Source organism: Dasypus novemcinctus, chromosome 23 (assembly GCF_030445035.2).
Source record: "Dasypus novemcinctus isolate mDasNov1 chromosome 23, mDasNov1.1.hap2, whole genome shotgun sequence".
Lineage (NCBI taxonomy): Eukaryota > Metazoa > Chordata > Mammalia > Cingulata > Dasypodidae > Dasypus > Dasypus novemcinctus.
In genome coordinates this window covers 38,010,272-38,025,998 of record NC_080695.1, presented here as the reverse complement: position 1 = coordinate 38,025,998, position 15,727 = coordinate 38,010,272, and the positions used below count along the sequence as shown (strand labels likewise).

The window sequence follows — 15,727 nt, the reverse complement described above, 5'->3', positions numbered from 1 at the left end:
GGATGACTAACAACGCACTTATATGTCTGATTCTTCGGAAGGCGGCACTCTCTTCCTCAACAATGTCCATCACAAGCCCAGGGAATGCAACTTGTTCCTTGCCCTGCCTTCATTCCACTCTGCTCCAGCCAGCTACACAGCCTGAACACGTAACCACTGTGACACCAACATCCCGGTCCTCTATGGGATTTAGCTATGACTAAGGCCTGACAAGTGAGTGTGCCAAACAACACCTGATGAATCATCAGGAACCTGAACAATAAACACACTCCCTGGAATGTACAGGCAATTATCCACAAGTGTAATTAAAGAGAATAACTATTCAATAAACCAAGTTTGTGACACACACCAGCCAAAAGACAGAACAAGGTCTTCCCAAAGAGATTTCCTGATTTGACAGCAGCATGCGTCACGAGGTCTATGTTATTTAAAACTTTATGATGCTTTTAACATTGATGGGGAAACAGGTGGGAAAAAGGAACACATCATGCATTGTTTGCCCAGATGAGAAAAAGGAGTGCTTCACTCTCCAAAGGATGCCAGGCAAAGCCCAAGCTTCCAGAGTCATCGTTCATCCTAATGCAGCAACCCAAAACTTGCTGTTGAGCCTTCAAAAGTTCCTCTAACCTATTTATTCTCTTAAACTTCATTTTCAGGTTTATTGCCTGAGGTTTTATGATGATTTGAAAGAAAGGGAATATAACTTTCAGAGTGTAACCCGTTGCCAACTCATTGCCACTAAAGTCAACCTGTGTAGCTGTTAAGCCTCTTTGACATTCTTAGCCCCTGCAGAAGTGCCCATCCCATCTGCGCAGCACATGAAGCACCCAGGCAGCCCTGGCCCTACATAAATACATTAAGCAAGCACCACTTCCATAATGACAACATTTTCATGGAATAGGATTCAATATATGCTAAGAAGGACCATACTGATCCCTTCCATCTCTAAAATCAGTCGCCTGAAAAGGCCAACAAATCCAGGCACCAGAATCTTCAGAAAGAGAGAATACAGACAAGCCAGAAAGCCAGGAGGAAGGAATGTTTACGTAGATGGGGGAGCAGTGCCATCTCCAAGCTTCTGGCAAAGTGCACGGTAGTGTCGTAGAACTCCAGCAGTTTGGTGAGCTCCTGCTCAGGCCCTGCCCTCTCCACGCCGGAGCTCAGGCAGATGGGCAGGGAGGGCACCAGGGCCCCCAGCGTCTGGATCAGCAGCACTGTCACCACCTCATGGGGGTTCTTGAAAACCTGTGGGGAGGAGGGGGGAGGGTGCATTAGGGTCTGGGACCAAACAGAAGTGCACCTTTTAAAGAAACAGTCTCTTAGATCACATGAAGGTATCTCCCCTCCACCACCACCCCCCCCATGTCTGGTAGAAGCCTACAAAGTTTTGCTTAATACAAGCATGAACATGCTCAGAAAAGCAAAGTAAAATGGCAGGACTTGTAACCTGCCCAGAACAAGTGGCCACTTTATGTCTACTGCATCCCAATAACTTAGCCATTTTCAAATCTATCAAATGCTGTCATGTAGTAGTATTTAGATCATCACCAAAACTTGGCTAGAGAGAGGACTGTGAAAATGGCAATGCAGAATTTGGGGGATAGAAGGTGAAAATGAAATAAAATTGAAGAAGTGCAAATCATTCAAACAAAGTTTAAGTGGCTTTTAGCAGCTTTATAGCCTGGCCCACAGGGCCCTTTCCCCAGACAGAACTCTTCTGCCAAGATGGCTCTTTCATTTTTAAAGATCACCAGGGATAGTGTATCCAGATACTTCCAGAGTATAGATTCACTTATTTATTCAGAGTTTTTTTTTCTGGGCTATGTACTATAAATCTATTGGACAAAATTTTAATAATGTATGGGGGGGAGGGCAGGAATATCATAGTCACCCAGTGTTGACTTAAATTCCTTTTTTATGACATAACTTAAACATGCACAAATAGGAAATGAGAATAAGAAGTGTTAACTATAAAGAAAAAAAAAAGTATAAATTTTAAAACTCTAAAACCAATAAAATTCAAAGATAATAGGAAAGGTGAAGATGAGATGCTGTTCCATTGCAACTAAACTGCCTTTTCCTTCATGAATTTGGTGTGACTGTTACAGCACACGTTCTTCTGAGTTCATCATGCCTATACTACTTTGTGCTATCTGGTGAGAATTCTCACACTACCTCTTTCTATTTCAACTACTAAGAAAACATCCTTTGTTAAGTGGGCACTGCATTAACTGGCATTTGCTTGGTACCACAATCTACATCACAGAAATATCAAGTCTGTTTCTTTTGTCTTCTCATTAACCCCCAGTAGACTATCAACACAAATGAATCCACTGAAATCCTGAGAGAGCAAATGCTTGTACATAATCCAAAATATGCTTCTGGGTTTTTTTTTGTTTTTTTTTTAAGAATGGCACCGGGAAACGGACTTTGGCCCAGTGGTTAGGGCGTCCGTCTACCATATGGGAGGTCCGCGGTTCAAACCCCGGGCCTCCTTGACCCATGTGGAGCTGGCCATGGGCAGTGCTGATGCACGCAAGGAGTGCCATGCCACGCAAGGGTGTCCCCCCCGTGGGGGAGCCCCACGTGCAAGGAGTGCGCCCGTGAGAAAAGCCGCCCAGCGTGAAAAGAAAGAGCAGCCTGCCCAGGAATGGCGCCGCCCACACTTCCCGTGCCGCTGACGACAACAGAAGCGGACAAAGAAACAAGACGCAGCAAATAGACACCAAGAACAGACCACCAGGGGAGGGGGGGGAATTAAATAAATAAATAAATCTTTAAAAAAAAAAAAAAAAAAGAATGGCACCAACATGTGCAACAAATCTTTTAAATTCTCATACAGAATTCACAAAATATCAGTACACACCTGTCTGAGGAACCCTATATTGGACTCTGCTTCCAGCCTCTTGACTCAGGCTGAGAGAAAGAAAGAGAGAAAAGAACCCAACAAACCCAAGAAAGAGCGAAATGACCAAGCTGCCAGTGCACTCCAATTTACATCTCCTGGGAAAAAGACCTCTACCTACTGCTGCTATCAAGCTGGGCTACTCTCACTTGGAATTTTAAAAGTGTCCTAAATTAGAATTCATTATTTTCCCACTGACATTGCAGATCTATTTTCCCTCAACTTCAACTTCGCTATTTCTGTCAGTGGTACTTCCACTCACCCAGAAGGCAACTCTTACTTTTGACTTTCCTTTCTTTCAGCCCCTTTACTAGTTATCAAGTCCTAACTATTGTTCATTCTTCTTGAACTTGATGTCTTTTACTACATTATCGTTCTTAACCTGGTCTCCAATCTTTTTCCCCATCAATTCACCCTATGTCTACCATCAAATTCATTACATTCAATATTTTTCACATTATTGTAAAAATACATTTATGTGATCTATGTATCTTTTAAAAAAGACAAAAAAGTCTTTCAAAAAATGAAAAAAGAAGAATTTATAAATAGTGCAAGATTCACCAACTATTAACATTTTACCTCATTTACTTTGTTTCTCTTTATCTCTATATGATTTGAGTCACAAATACTATGACATACCCTCTCTAAATACTCCAGCATGCATCTCCTAAAAATAAGGGCAAACTCTATATAACCATATACAATTAATTTAATTTAACCTTGATGCACCATCATTATTTAAGGTAGTCCATGATCAAATTTTCCAATTGTCCCTTTAATGTCTTCAATAGCTTTTTTTTCTAATCATGTGGAATCTAAACAAGAATCATGCACTACGGTTTACTGTCATATTTCTCTAGCTGCTTTCATCTAAAACAGATTTTTCTGTCTTTCATGACATTTACAGTTTTGAAGAGCCCAGGTCAGTTGTTTCCCAAAATGACCTTTATTTTGGATTTGTCTCCATGTTTCCTCACAATAGCATATGGGTTAAAGCTTTTGAGCAGAAAAATTGCATAGGTAATGTTTTGATACGAAAATCACTGTTAAAATGGAAGTGTCATTGTTTACTCTCCTGCTCCAGATTCTCACAATCTACATGAGAAAGCCAAACTTCTCCATCTTGAATTCAAAGCTTCTCCACTTCATGCGTCTACTCCCCATCTACTTTTATTTTCCATTACCTGTACCAATATAAACACCCCCCTCTCTAGCCAGCATTTTCTCACTATCCCCTAAACACGCCAATGAAAAGAGCATCATACAGCGAGAAGACACCTTTAGATATCACCCAGTCCAACTTCTTCATTTGACAGAAGAAACATCTTACTCCTAGAAAGGAAAGAGACCAAAGGAGATGAAAACTATCCCTGTCTAGAAAAAGAAATCTTGACTCTTTCCCCATGTATGTCAATAAGGATCTACTTTGCTCCTACAAGCTGCTTAAATGATTGGGGGGAGGGAAATAGACTCTATTCCGAAGAGTTCAAATGGCTAATCAGCTGAAAGTATCAAATTATATCCTAGACCTTCAGTGGAATTTTCTAGATGCAAGTTCCAATTAAAATATAGTGGGTCTCAGAAGCGGCTGTGGCTCAATCTATTGGGCTCCCATCTACCATATGGAAGGCCCTGGGTTCGCGTCCCAGGGCCTCCTTCTGAAGGCAAGCTGAAGGCAAGCATGGAGAGCTGACGGCCCTTGCCCGTGGAGAGCTGGCGCAGCAAGATGACACAAAAAGGGAGACAAGCAGTCACAGAAGAATGCACAGCGAACAGAGAGAGCAGACAGCAAGCAAGCCACAAGGGGGAAGTAAATAAATAATCTTTTAAAAAAATTGATGGCTTATGTTTAAAAATAATAATAATACATATACATATGTCTCTTAAGCTTGGAAGTTCCCCCTTTCCTTTAAAGTGACCTGGTAGGGAAGTGGATGTGGCTCAAGCAATTGAGCTCCCACCTTGGGAGGTTCCAAGTTCGGTTCCTGGTATGTCCTAAAGAAGAAGAGCAAGAAAGCCAGCTGACATGATGGGCTGGTGCAGCAAAGCTGATGCAACAAGGTGACGTAACAAGAGACAGAAGGAGGAAAACATAATGAGAAACCCAACAAAGCAGGGAGTAGAGGTGGCTCAAGAGATTAGGTACTTCCCTCCCACATTGGGTTCAGTTCCTGGTGCCTCCCAAAAAGCAAACAACAGACACAGCAAGTGCAAACAATGAGGGGGTGGGGACAAATAAAGTAAATCTTGGCAAAAGGGATTCTCTGACTGTTGGCCAAAGAAAACCAAAGAGTTCATGGACTTCAAGATCAAATTTATCAATTAGGATTGTAGAGTTAATCTAATACACAAAAACAATGTGACCCTACCTCAAACCATACACAAAAATTAATTCAAGTGGAGCAGGTATAGCTCAGTGGTTGAGCACATGCGTCAAACGAACAAGGTCCCGGGTTCAATACCCAGTACGTCCTAAAAAAAAAAAAAATTTAATTCAAGATGGACCACAGACCAATGCAAACATGAAACAAAGCTTCGAAAAGAAAACATGGAAGAATACCTCTGCAACTTGGGGATAGGCAACATTTTCTCAGCACAGAAAGCAATAAACATAAAAGAAAAAAACTGATAAATTAGGTATTGTCAAAATCAAAACCTCTGCTCAAACCACAGACTGGGAAGAAAATAGTTATATAACATAACTCCTACAACTCAATAACAAAAAGGAAAACAACCCATTTTTTTTTTAATGGGCAAAAGACTTGAACAACTCCTTCACAAAAGAAGATATACAAAAGTCCAATAACACACGAAAAGGTGCTCAACATCTTTAGTCATCAGGAACATGCAAATTAAAACTACAATGAGCTACTACACACCTACCAGAATGGCTAAAATTAAGAAGACTGACAACACCTAATGTTGACAAGGATGTGGAGCAATTAGAACTTTACAAGGGTAAAATGTACAACCACTTTGGAAAAAGGTCTGGTGAGTTCTTATAAAACTAAACATACACCTATCCTATGACCCAGCAATTCCACTCCAAAGTATTTACCCAAGAGATATGAAAGCATGTATCCACAAAAGGATTTAAACAAGACTGTTCAAAGCAGCTTTACTCATAATAGCACCAAACTTGACATAGCCCCAGTGTCCATGAATAACAGAATAAACAAACTGTGGTAAAATGTAACACAATATAACAGTATTCAGCAATAAAAAGGAACAAAAGGTATTCAGCAATAAAAAGAAACAAACTATTGATACACACAACAGCATGTACTCTTCTTAAAAACATGCCGAATGAAAGAAGTCTTATCAAAAGAACACTGCATGATTCCATTTATATGAAATTCTAGAACAGGCTAAACTAATTTATGGTGGGGAAAAAATTGTAACAGTGACTACCTTCAGGGATTTGGGGACAGGCATGGACTGGGAAGGAGCACAAGGGAACTTTCTAAGGTAGGGTAATAGTCTGTATCTTGATAGTGGATTGGGTTACACAGGTATCTGCATTTGTAAAAACTAATCAAATGGCATATTTAAGGTCATTGCATTTCACTGTTAAGTAAATTTTATCTAAAAAAAGGGAAAAAATTGAATTCTAGTTAATAATACTTATGCTGTGGTGTGAATAATATCTACAACTTCCAAACACATCAAAAAAAGAAGATGGGGCGGCAGACTTGGCCCAGTGGTTAGGGCGTCTGTCTACCACATGGAAGGTCTGTGGTTCAAACCCCGGGCCTCCTTGACCTGTGTGGAGCTGGCCCATGTGCAGTGCTGATGCATGCAAGGAGTGCCATGCCATGCAGGGGTGTCTCCCGCATAGGGGAGCCCCACGCACAAGGAGTGCGCCCTGTAAGAAGAGCCGCCCAGCATGAAAGAAAGTTCAGCCTGCCCAGGAATGGTGCTGCACACACGGAGAGCTGACACAACAAGATGACGCAACAAAAAGAAACACAGATTCCATGCCGCTGACAACAACAGAAGCGACAAAGAAGATGACACAGCAAATAGACACAGAGAACAGACAACTAGGGCAGGGGGAAGGAGAGAGAAATAAATAAATAAATAAATCTTTTAAAAAAAAAGAAGATGGATGGATAGATTTGTGATAAAGCAAAAATAACAAAATGTTCATTAGAGAACCTAAGAGGTAGGTGCATGGAGTTCACTGCACAATTCTTTCATCTTTTTTCTATGTTGGAAATTTTTCATAATAAAATACTGGGGGGGAAAACCTGAAAATGGGCCATATGCCAAAGTTACAAATAACAAACTCACACCTTACAAAATTTAGGATAAGGCCCAACTAGAAGTCTGAGAAGTAAAAGTTCTTAGATAATAAAGGGCATATGTATTTAAGGACATGACGCTGCTTTTATCCTCAGGATACAAGAAGGAATAGAAGAAGTGAGGAACATAAGTGAGTCTGGATGGACATTGATAGTCCTTGGTTTAACTTAAGAGTCCTGCCACATTGTATTTAGTCCCCACATCTCCTTCCACATTTCACATATAACAGTGAAACTCCTACAGCAGCAGTTTGTGTTTTTTTTGTTTTTATTTTTGTTTTGTTTTTTACATAAGTGAATTAGATTGGTTCAAAGAGAAAGATATAAGGACAGAAAGGAGTGTTTTAACCAATCTGAATGACATGACCCTGTACAAGGAATTCTCACTAGTCAAGTACATTCTGCAAATGATGGATGTATATTTGTACAACGATTCACAATTAATTATGAAGAAGGAAAAAAAAAAAGCCAGATCATAAACAGACCTGGCAAGTCATTACTCCAAAATAAGACAGCCTTTTCCCCCTCCTATAAGAGATCTACTGCATCCCTAGGACTCAAGCCAAGAGAATGATGGTTCTTTCACTCTATGGCTAAAAATGCCCAGTCTTTGGGAAAGCAAGTAATGAAAAGTTTCTACTTAAAATGAAGTTTCTCTGTTTTACCTCTCCCATAATCAGAAGGTACCTTTAAAATTACACTCTTCCTTTAACTCTTGGTGTACTGTGAAAACAAGGGAAACTTTACTTGAAGTTAAGATACAAAATAAAACATGTTCACTCAAACACCACCTGACTATGGGCCTCCTGCTTTTAGATCTGAAGATAACAGCCTTCAGGAATTCCACAGGTTCACTTGCTGAACAACATGCAATACTGCCACATTAGATTCTATTTAAGATATAGATGAGAGTGATAAGAAAAGTTTTCACGGAGACCTAAAGATTTTGCTGGCATGGGGTTTTGAGGCTTATCTGTTGATCCGTTTGGTGAGGGCAGCGCATGGGGAAGTTATTTGCGCAGTGCTCTGCAGTTGACAGGGCCCACTGCCAGGGCAGTCACCCGTCCCCTTGCCCCCACAGGTTTTGTTCTCCCTAGAACCCATATGAGCACTTACCTGCACAGTCCACTGGATTTGTGTGTGCCAAGCACCAAGCAAGGCATCATAGAGCCCAGTGAGCTGCCGGTCCAGGGAGAGGTCACTCTGGCACAGCTCTTGCCAGGTTGACAAAAGCTGCACCTGCAGGGGAAGAACAAAGGGGTCTTACTGGGTAGACTGGAATAAGCTGCCTGCTAAAACTGTCTGTCCCCCCTACCAAAAGCAAGCAATTTACTGCTGCCTGCTATCTTGAGCCACTGTTGTCCATTTACTTTTTTTAAAAAGGTAGGAGGAAAAATTTTACAGTCACTTGCTCTGATTACTAACTAAAGCTTGAATCTGGTGTCCTCCAAGTGATCCCTTCTTCTTTTATCCTGTCCCAAAAGTATGCCAATGTGTTTCTATTCAGCATACTACCATTCTTCAGAAAAGACCCTAGAAGTGGGTATGAGCATGCAATTAAGTTTCACATCCTAACACTACTGCTTAAAAAAGACATGAGCATTGGACTTGAACGAATTAAGGAAGTATTCTTTTTTTTGGTAACCTAACTTCAACAATGCTGGAAAATACAATATTCTTATGGCTTGCTGAGGAGCAACAAAGCATAAGACACGAATCTCCCTCATAAAACAAAAATGGGAATTATTAAAACAGCTTTTCCAGTCCGCAAATGAGATCCATCTCAATCAGCAATAAAATTAATCCACAGGCTAGATCAAGAGCACCCCCTGTTGGTTAATTAAAAGAAAAAGGCCCAGAGGGCAAGGAGGCAATTATTTTTCCCTTTGATTATGAAATTGGGGTTCTGCAGCTCAGTGTTACTAGCATTGTACAATCGTGATCACTCACAGCTTCTCACCTTGTGACACTTATAGTAGTATGCAAGAAGTTGGGGCATCCGGTCAATTGCAGTAAAAACTTTCACAAACACTTTGGCCTGATCTAAAAGAGAATAACATAAAATGTTACCAGCATCTCCATGGCAGCCAAGAAAAAGAATTCGCTGGGATAAATGCGGATAGATGAAAGCTAGTATTCAGAAGTTCCTGCCTAGGTAATTAATTAACTCATGCATAGAAATAATAAACACAGAAAATAGTAAAGTTCAGAGCAGAACATTTGACTCATTAATTATTAGACCACACAAGCTATAACTTTTTAAAATAATGCATCAATAAGCCTTGTCAATATAGCTAGAATTATACATCAGCAAATTAAACTTTCAATGTGAATGGTAAAATAAATTTGAATCAGGGCAGGCGCTAGGGGGAGGCAAGCCTGGGGTGCAAGATCTAAGAAGGCTCTCCTATTTCCGGCCCTGATTGGAATCATAAAATGTCAGCAGCGGAATGGAAGCCTAGAATTGCTAGGGGCTATTACAAGAAGAGTGTACTGAAAGTAAAATCAACACACAGAGCAACAGAGTTAAGAAATGGCAAAAGAGAGAGTGGCAGCGTCCTAATGGCATAATCTGTTCTGCTTAATCAAGCCTGGCCTGAAGCTTTACCCCTGGACCTACCATCGGACTTCTCAGTTCTGTAAGTCCTTTTTGTTCCCTTAAGCCAGTCTGAACTGGGTTTCTGTCACTTGTAACCAAAAGAATCCTAAACTGAAACAGGCCTCAAATGTAAAATGTGGTCCCTATTCTCAACCCCATCAACCCAAACTGTTACATATAGTCAATGGGTCCTTAGCATTACATATTAACAACTGATTTTGAATTGCAAACCAAAATATAACAGACATACAGCACCAATGAGAAGCGGCACAGACATGAAAAATATATGATTCCAAAAAAAACTAATTTGTTTCTTTTGCATGTGATTTCACATTCTATTTAAGCATCGGGAAAAACATGTCACAAAGTGCCCCGCAATAGGAGATGTGTCACACTGTCTATGAAATGAATATGTAGAAAAAAAATGCTCTTAAATTATCTACACAGGCAACTGGAAAAAGACCTTGACCAAACGGGGAAAAGGGTAAAGACAAATGAGTTTTTATATGGCTAAGAGACTTCAAAGTGAGTTGGGAGGTCATCCCAGAGGTTACGCTTATGCACATCTCTGTAGGATCTCAATGACTGCCACAGTAAATACTGCCTCAAAGAGCACAGCTCTTGAGGGCTCTGGATACATCCAGACACTACAGGCAGGGCTGACAGCTCAAGAGTTTGGCACCCTACCAGTGGGCCCTACTTTGGAATTTATGTTCCCTAGTGTCAAAGTTGGACTCAGTTGTAGTTTCCCTAAACATGCCTCTTCTGCCCCTTCTATTTGAACCTATAGTTAGAACTAGAGTTGATAGGTTTATGTCCAAGAGACTTAAATCTTTGGGCTTTCCATATGCCAGTCAGGCCCTGAATATCAACAGAGTTGCAACACCTACTCTCCAGTTCACTGTACTTACCTAGGACAACTAACAAGGAGATGACGATGGACAATGATCATCCCAAGGAACAGAAAGTCTACAACTGCAAGCAAGATAGTCCCATCCATCTGATCCATGGAATCTAAGACTGCTCTCAGGCAGAGTGGGTATCACCACCCCAGAGTCCTCAGAATTGTGCAATGAATGATGAACTAGAGTAGACTTACTGTTATTCTACTATAGATTTATTGTTGTTCTAGCAATGGAAGAACTTCTATCATTGATGTGGAGGCAGTGGTCATAGGAGATTCTTAGGGGAGGGAGAGAAAAACAGGTGTAATATGGGAGCATTTTCAGGACATTGGAATTGTCCTGAATGATGCTGCAATGATAGATATAGGCCATTATACATATTATCAAAACTTACAAAATGGCGTGGGAGAGTTTAAACTATAACATAAACTATAATCCACACTTACTGACAATGCGCCAATATGTGTTCATTAATTGTAACAAATGTACCACACTAATGAAGTATGTTGTTAATGTGGGAAAGTGTGGGAGGGGTAGTGAGTTGGGCATATGGGAATCCCCTACATTTTTTATGTAACATTTATGTAAAAAATAATTTTAAAATACATTTTAAAAATAAATTATAAATTTAAAAATATATATATACACACAGGCCAACTATTTCAGTCTGTACAACCTCATGCTGTTTCCTTGTAGGTATAGACTGTAGGCACTGCCCCTTAGATATGTGCCTGAGACAGCTGCCCTTTATCACTCTTCCATTCTCTATTGCCCACTTTCCTCAAGAAACAAAATATTCTGGTTGAATGCATGAGTAAACATAACCAGAGGTGAGAATAGCATCAAAGGCCTTCAATAAGCAGAGGAGGTAAAAATATCAAAAGAGATACGGAGCCGGGCGGGGCCGGTGCAGGCCGCGGTGGCGAGAGGCGGACGCCGGAGCTGGGCCGGGCCGCGGTAGCGAGCGGAGCCAGGCGGAGCCGGGTCAGGCCGCGGCGGGTACGGAGCCGGGCGGGGCCGGTCCAGGCCGCGGTGGCGAGAGGCGGACGCCGGAGCTGGGCCGGGCCGCGGTAGCGAGCGGAGCCAGGCGGAGCCGGGTCAGGCCGCGGCGGGTACGGAGCCGGGCAGGGCCGGTCCAGGCCGCGGTGGCGGGAGGTGGACGCGGGAGCCGGCTGGGCCGCTGTAGCGAGCGGAGCCGGGCGGAGCCAGGCCAGGCTGAGGCGGCGTAAGGAGCCGGGCAGAGCCGTTCCAAGCCTCCGCGGCGGGCGGAGCCGGGCCTGCGGAGGGGTTTCTGTTCTTTTTTTTTTTTTTTTTTTTAATTTATTTTACTTTTTTTTTTTTTTTTTTTTTTTTTTTTTGAGCATCTGCAGTACTGGGGAGTTCGTGGGCCCTGGGCGGCCTATTGGGGGTTTGTGGGAAGGGAGGTGCTTGCAGACCCATTTGGGCAGACAGACGGGGGGTTTTAGGGCAAAGCGGGGGGAAGTTGTTGTTTTAGATAGTGTTGCAATTGTGACACGTGTATACCTGTATCTCTCTTCTCCCTATCCGTTCCCCACCGTTTGCCCATCCTCTTTTTCTTTCTTCCTTTCTTCTTGTCTTTCTTTTTTCTTTATTATAATTAGTTTTCTTTTTTTTTTTTTTTCGGTTTTCTCTTTCCCTCTTGTCCCTCATCTTCCACTTATTTTTATTTTAATTCAAGTATACAATAGGTGCTACAGGGAACACCTCACATTTGCTGGGTTTTCCGATCCTCCACTGCCTCATTTCTGTGTGAACTGATTTAGGCTACCTACACTATCCCCCTTCCCCTGCATCTTGATATCCACTATCATCTACTGTCTCTCCTATATTCCACCCCCAACCTCCCGTTCTTTGATCCACAAAGTGTCTAACTCTTAATTTCTAATACCTTTGTTCTGTTTTCTGTCTATTATCCACTCTTGAAACTAATACCTCTCCTTTCTTTCTCCCTCTCTCATGAAAACAATAGCTTTGTAGTTCATACCATATTCCTCCCAAATTCAGTCATCTACTTCATAAAAGGTACTCTACCTACAGCTATAACTCTATACAATCTACATGAATCTAACCTCCATCCTTCCAGATCTCATATTCTTGCTTTGTTAACATACATCACCAATACAACTTTACACTTTTCCCTTGCTTACACAATTGCCTTTCCCCAACACTAATACTTTCCTCTAAAGTGAACTTAACCAACAACAAGTAACTAGAATAAGAAGAAAAATCTGACAAAGAGAAGATATAACACCTATACAAAAATAACAACTAATTAACCTCCAAGAGCAGACAAAGAAGCTAAGGAACTGATTAAATTCGTCAAAATAAAGAGATGACCAGAAAGCAACAAAAATCTACAAACCAAACCAATAATCAGGAAAACATGGCTGAATCCAATCAACAAACCAATAATCACGAAGGGGAGCAAAACTTGGCACAAGCAATGAAAGATCTTAGAACATTTATCACCGACAAATTTGATGCAGTAATGAAAGAGGTTAACAACATGAAGATATCACTTGGAGGGGAAATTGCAGACATACGCAAAAACATAACAGATATGATGGGAATGAACACCACAGTTCAAGAAATCAAAAATACACTTACAGCAAATATCAGCAGACTAGAAGAGACAGAGCAGAGAATTAGTGATGTGGAAGACAGTACATCAGAAATCAAACAGATAGTAGAAGGGGTCAATAAGAAGATAGAAAAAATCCAATTAGGATTTAGGGACCTGAATGATAATGCAAAACGCTCAAACATACGTATTATAGGCATTCCAGAAGGTGAAGAGAAGGGAAAGGGGTCAGAAAGAGTGTTGCAGGAAATAATGGCTGAAAACTTCCCAAATATACTGAAAGAGACAGATGTACATATCCAAGAAGCACAGCGCACTCCACAAGTCATAAACCCCAACAGGCCCACCCCAAGACATATACTTGTCAAATTATCCAATGCTCAAGACAAAGAGAAAATCCTAAAAGCAGCAAGAGAAAAGAAAACCATCACATACAAGGGAAGCTCAATTAGATTAAGTGCTGATTTCTCTTCTGAAACCATGGAGGCAAGAAGACAGTGGTATGATATAGTCAAGGTACTAAAGGAAAGAAATTTCCAACCAAGAATACTTTATCCAGCTAAACTAGCATTCAAATATGATGGAGAGTTCAAAATATTCGCAGACAAACAGAAACTGAAAGAGTATACCAACAAGAAACCTCCCCTTCAAGAAATTCTAAAGGGAGTGCTGCAGGAAGAAAGGAAAAAACAGGAAAGGCAAAGTTGGAGGAGAGTATAAGACCAACAACAACAACAAAAAAGACAAAAAAAATATATACAAACAAAATATGACAAACACAAATCCAATCAAAGTATGGCTAACACAAATAATTCCTTGATAGTAATAACACTGAATGTCAATGGATTAAACTCACCTATCAAAAGATTCAGACTGGGATATTGGATAAGGAAATATGACCCATCCATATGCTGTCTACAAGAGACACATCTTAGACCCAGAGACGCATGGAGATTGAAAGTGAATGGCTGGAAAACAATCATACAAGCTAACAATAACCAAAAAAAGGCAGGAGTAGCTATATTAATATCAGACAAAATAGACTTTAAATGTGAAACAATTGTGAGAGACAAAGAAGGATACTACATTTTAGTCCAAGGGAAAATCTGTCAAGAAGATCGAACAATCATAAATATCTATGCCCCTAACAAGGGTGCCTCTAAATACGTCAGGCAAACGCTGGAAAAACTAAGTGAAAGAATAGATACATCTACAATTATAGTGGGGGATTTTAATACACCACTATCAACTCTGGACAGAACATCTCAAAAGAGAATCACCAAAGAAACAAAACATCTGAATAGTATATTAGAGGAGCTCGATCTAATAGACATATATAGATCGCTACACCCAAACACAGCAGGATATACATTTTTCTCAAGCGCACATGGATCATTCTCCAAGATAGATCATATGCTAGGCCACAAAGAAAGGCTGAACGAATTCAGAAAGATTGAAATCATACAAAACATTATCTCTGACCACAGTGGAGTCAAGCTGGAGATTTGCAAGGGACAGAAGCACAGATTTCACACCACGATTTGGAAATTAAACAGCACACTCTTAGAAAAACAGTGGGTCAAAGAGGAAATCTCAAAAGAAATCAATGACTACCTTGAAACAAATGATAATGATAACACAACATACCAAAATTTATGGGATGCAGCAAAAGCAGTACTGAGAGTGAAGTTTATAGCCATAAATTCATATATCAAAAAAGAAGAAAGAGCAAAAATTGAAGAACTAACTGCACATTTGAAGGAATTAGAAAAACAACAACAAAGCAACCCAACAGGAAAAAGAAGGAAGGAAATAACAAAGATAAGAGCAGAACTAAATGAAATAGAAAATAAGAAAGCACTTGAACAGATAAACAAGACCAAGAGCTGGTTTTTTGAGAAGATTAACAAAATTGACAAACCTTTAGCAACACTAACAAAGAAAAAAAGAGAGAAGATGCAAATACACAAAATAAGAAATGAGAAAGGCGATATCACCACTGACCCCACAGAAATAAAGACTATCATAAGAGGATATTTTGAAAAACTATATTCCAACAAAAATGACAATCTAGAGGAAATGGACAAATTCCTAGAAACACATAAGCAGCCCATATTGACAAAAGAAGAAATTGATGATCTTAACAAACCAATCACAAGCAGAGAGATAGAATCAGTTATTAAAAATCTCCCAACTAAGAAGAGCCCAGGGCCAGATGGCTTCACAGGTGAATTCTACAAAACATTCCGGAAAGAACTGACACCAATCCTGCTGAAACTATTCCAAAACATCGAAACAGAAAGAACATTACCCAACTCCTTCTATGATGCCAACATTACCCTAGTACCAAAGCCAAACAAAGACATCACAAGAAAGGAAAATTACAGACCAATTTCTCTAATGAACCTAGAC

At 40.5% G+C, this 15,727-nt stretch overlaps 1 protein-coding gene across 6 annotated transcripts in view; it reads right to left on the bottom strand.

The window, feature by feature from the left end:
• The window catches only part of COG7 (component of oligomeric golgi complex 7), a 119,621-nt gene that overhangs the window by 68,439 nt on the left and 35,455 nt on the right, over positions 1-15,727 (bottom strand). For all 6 annotated transcript variants that reach the window (XM_004453792.4, XM_023587492.2, XM_023587493.2 and 3 more), the window contains 3 exons: positions 9,170-9,252; positions 8,326-8,448; positions 1,047-1,245 (listed from right to left, as the gene is read on the bottom strand). In XM_004453792.4, coding sequence (XP_004453849.1) covers positions 1,047-1,245; positions 8,326-8,448; positions 9,170-9,252 — 405 coding nt within the window. The remainder of the gene's footprint in view (positions 1-1,046; positions 1,246-8,325; positions 8,449-9,169; positions 9,253-15,727) is intronic.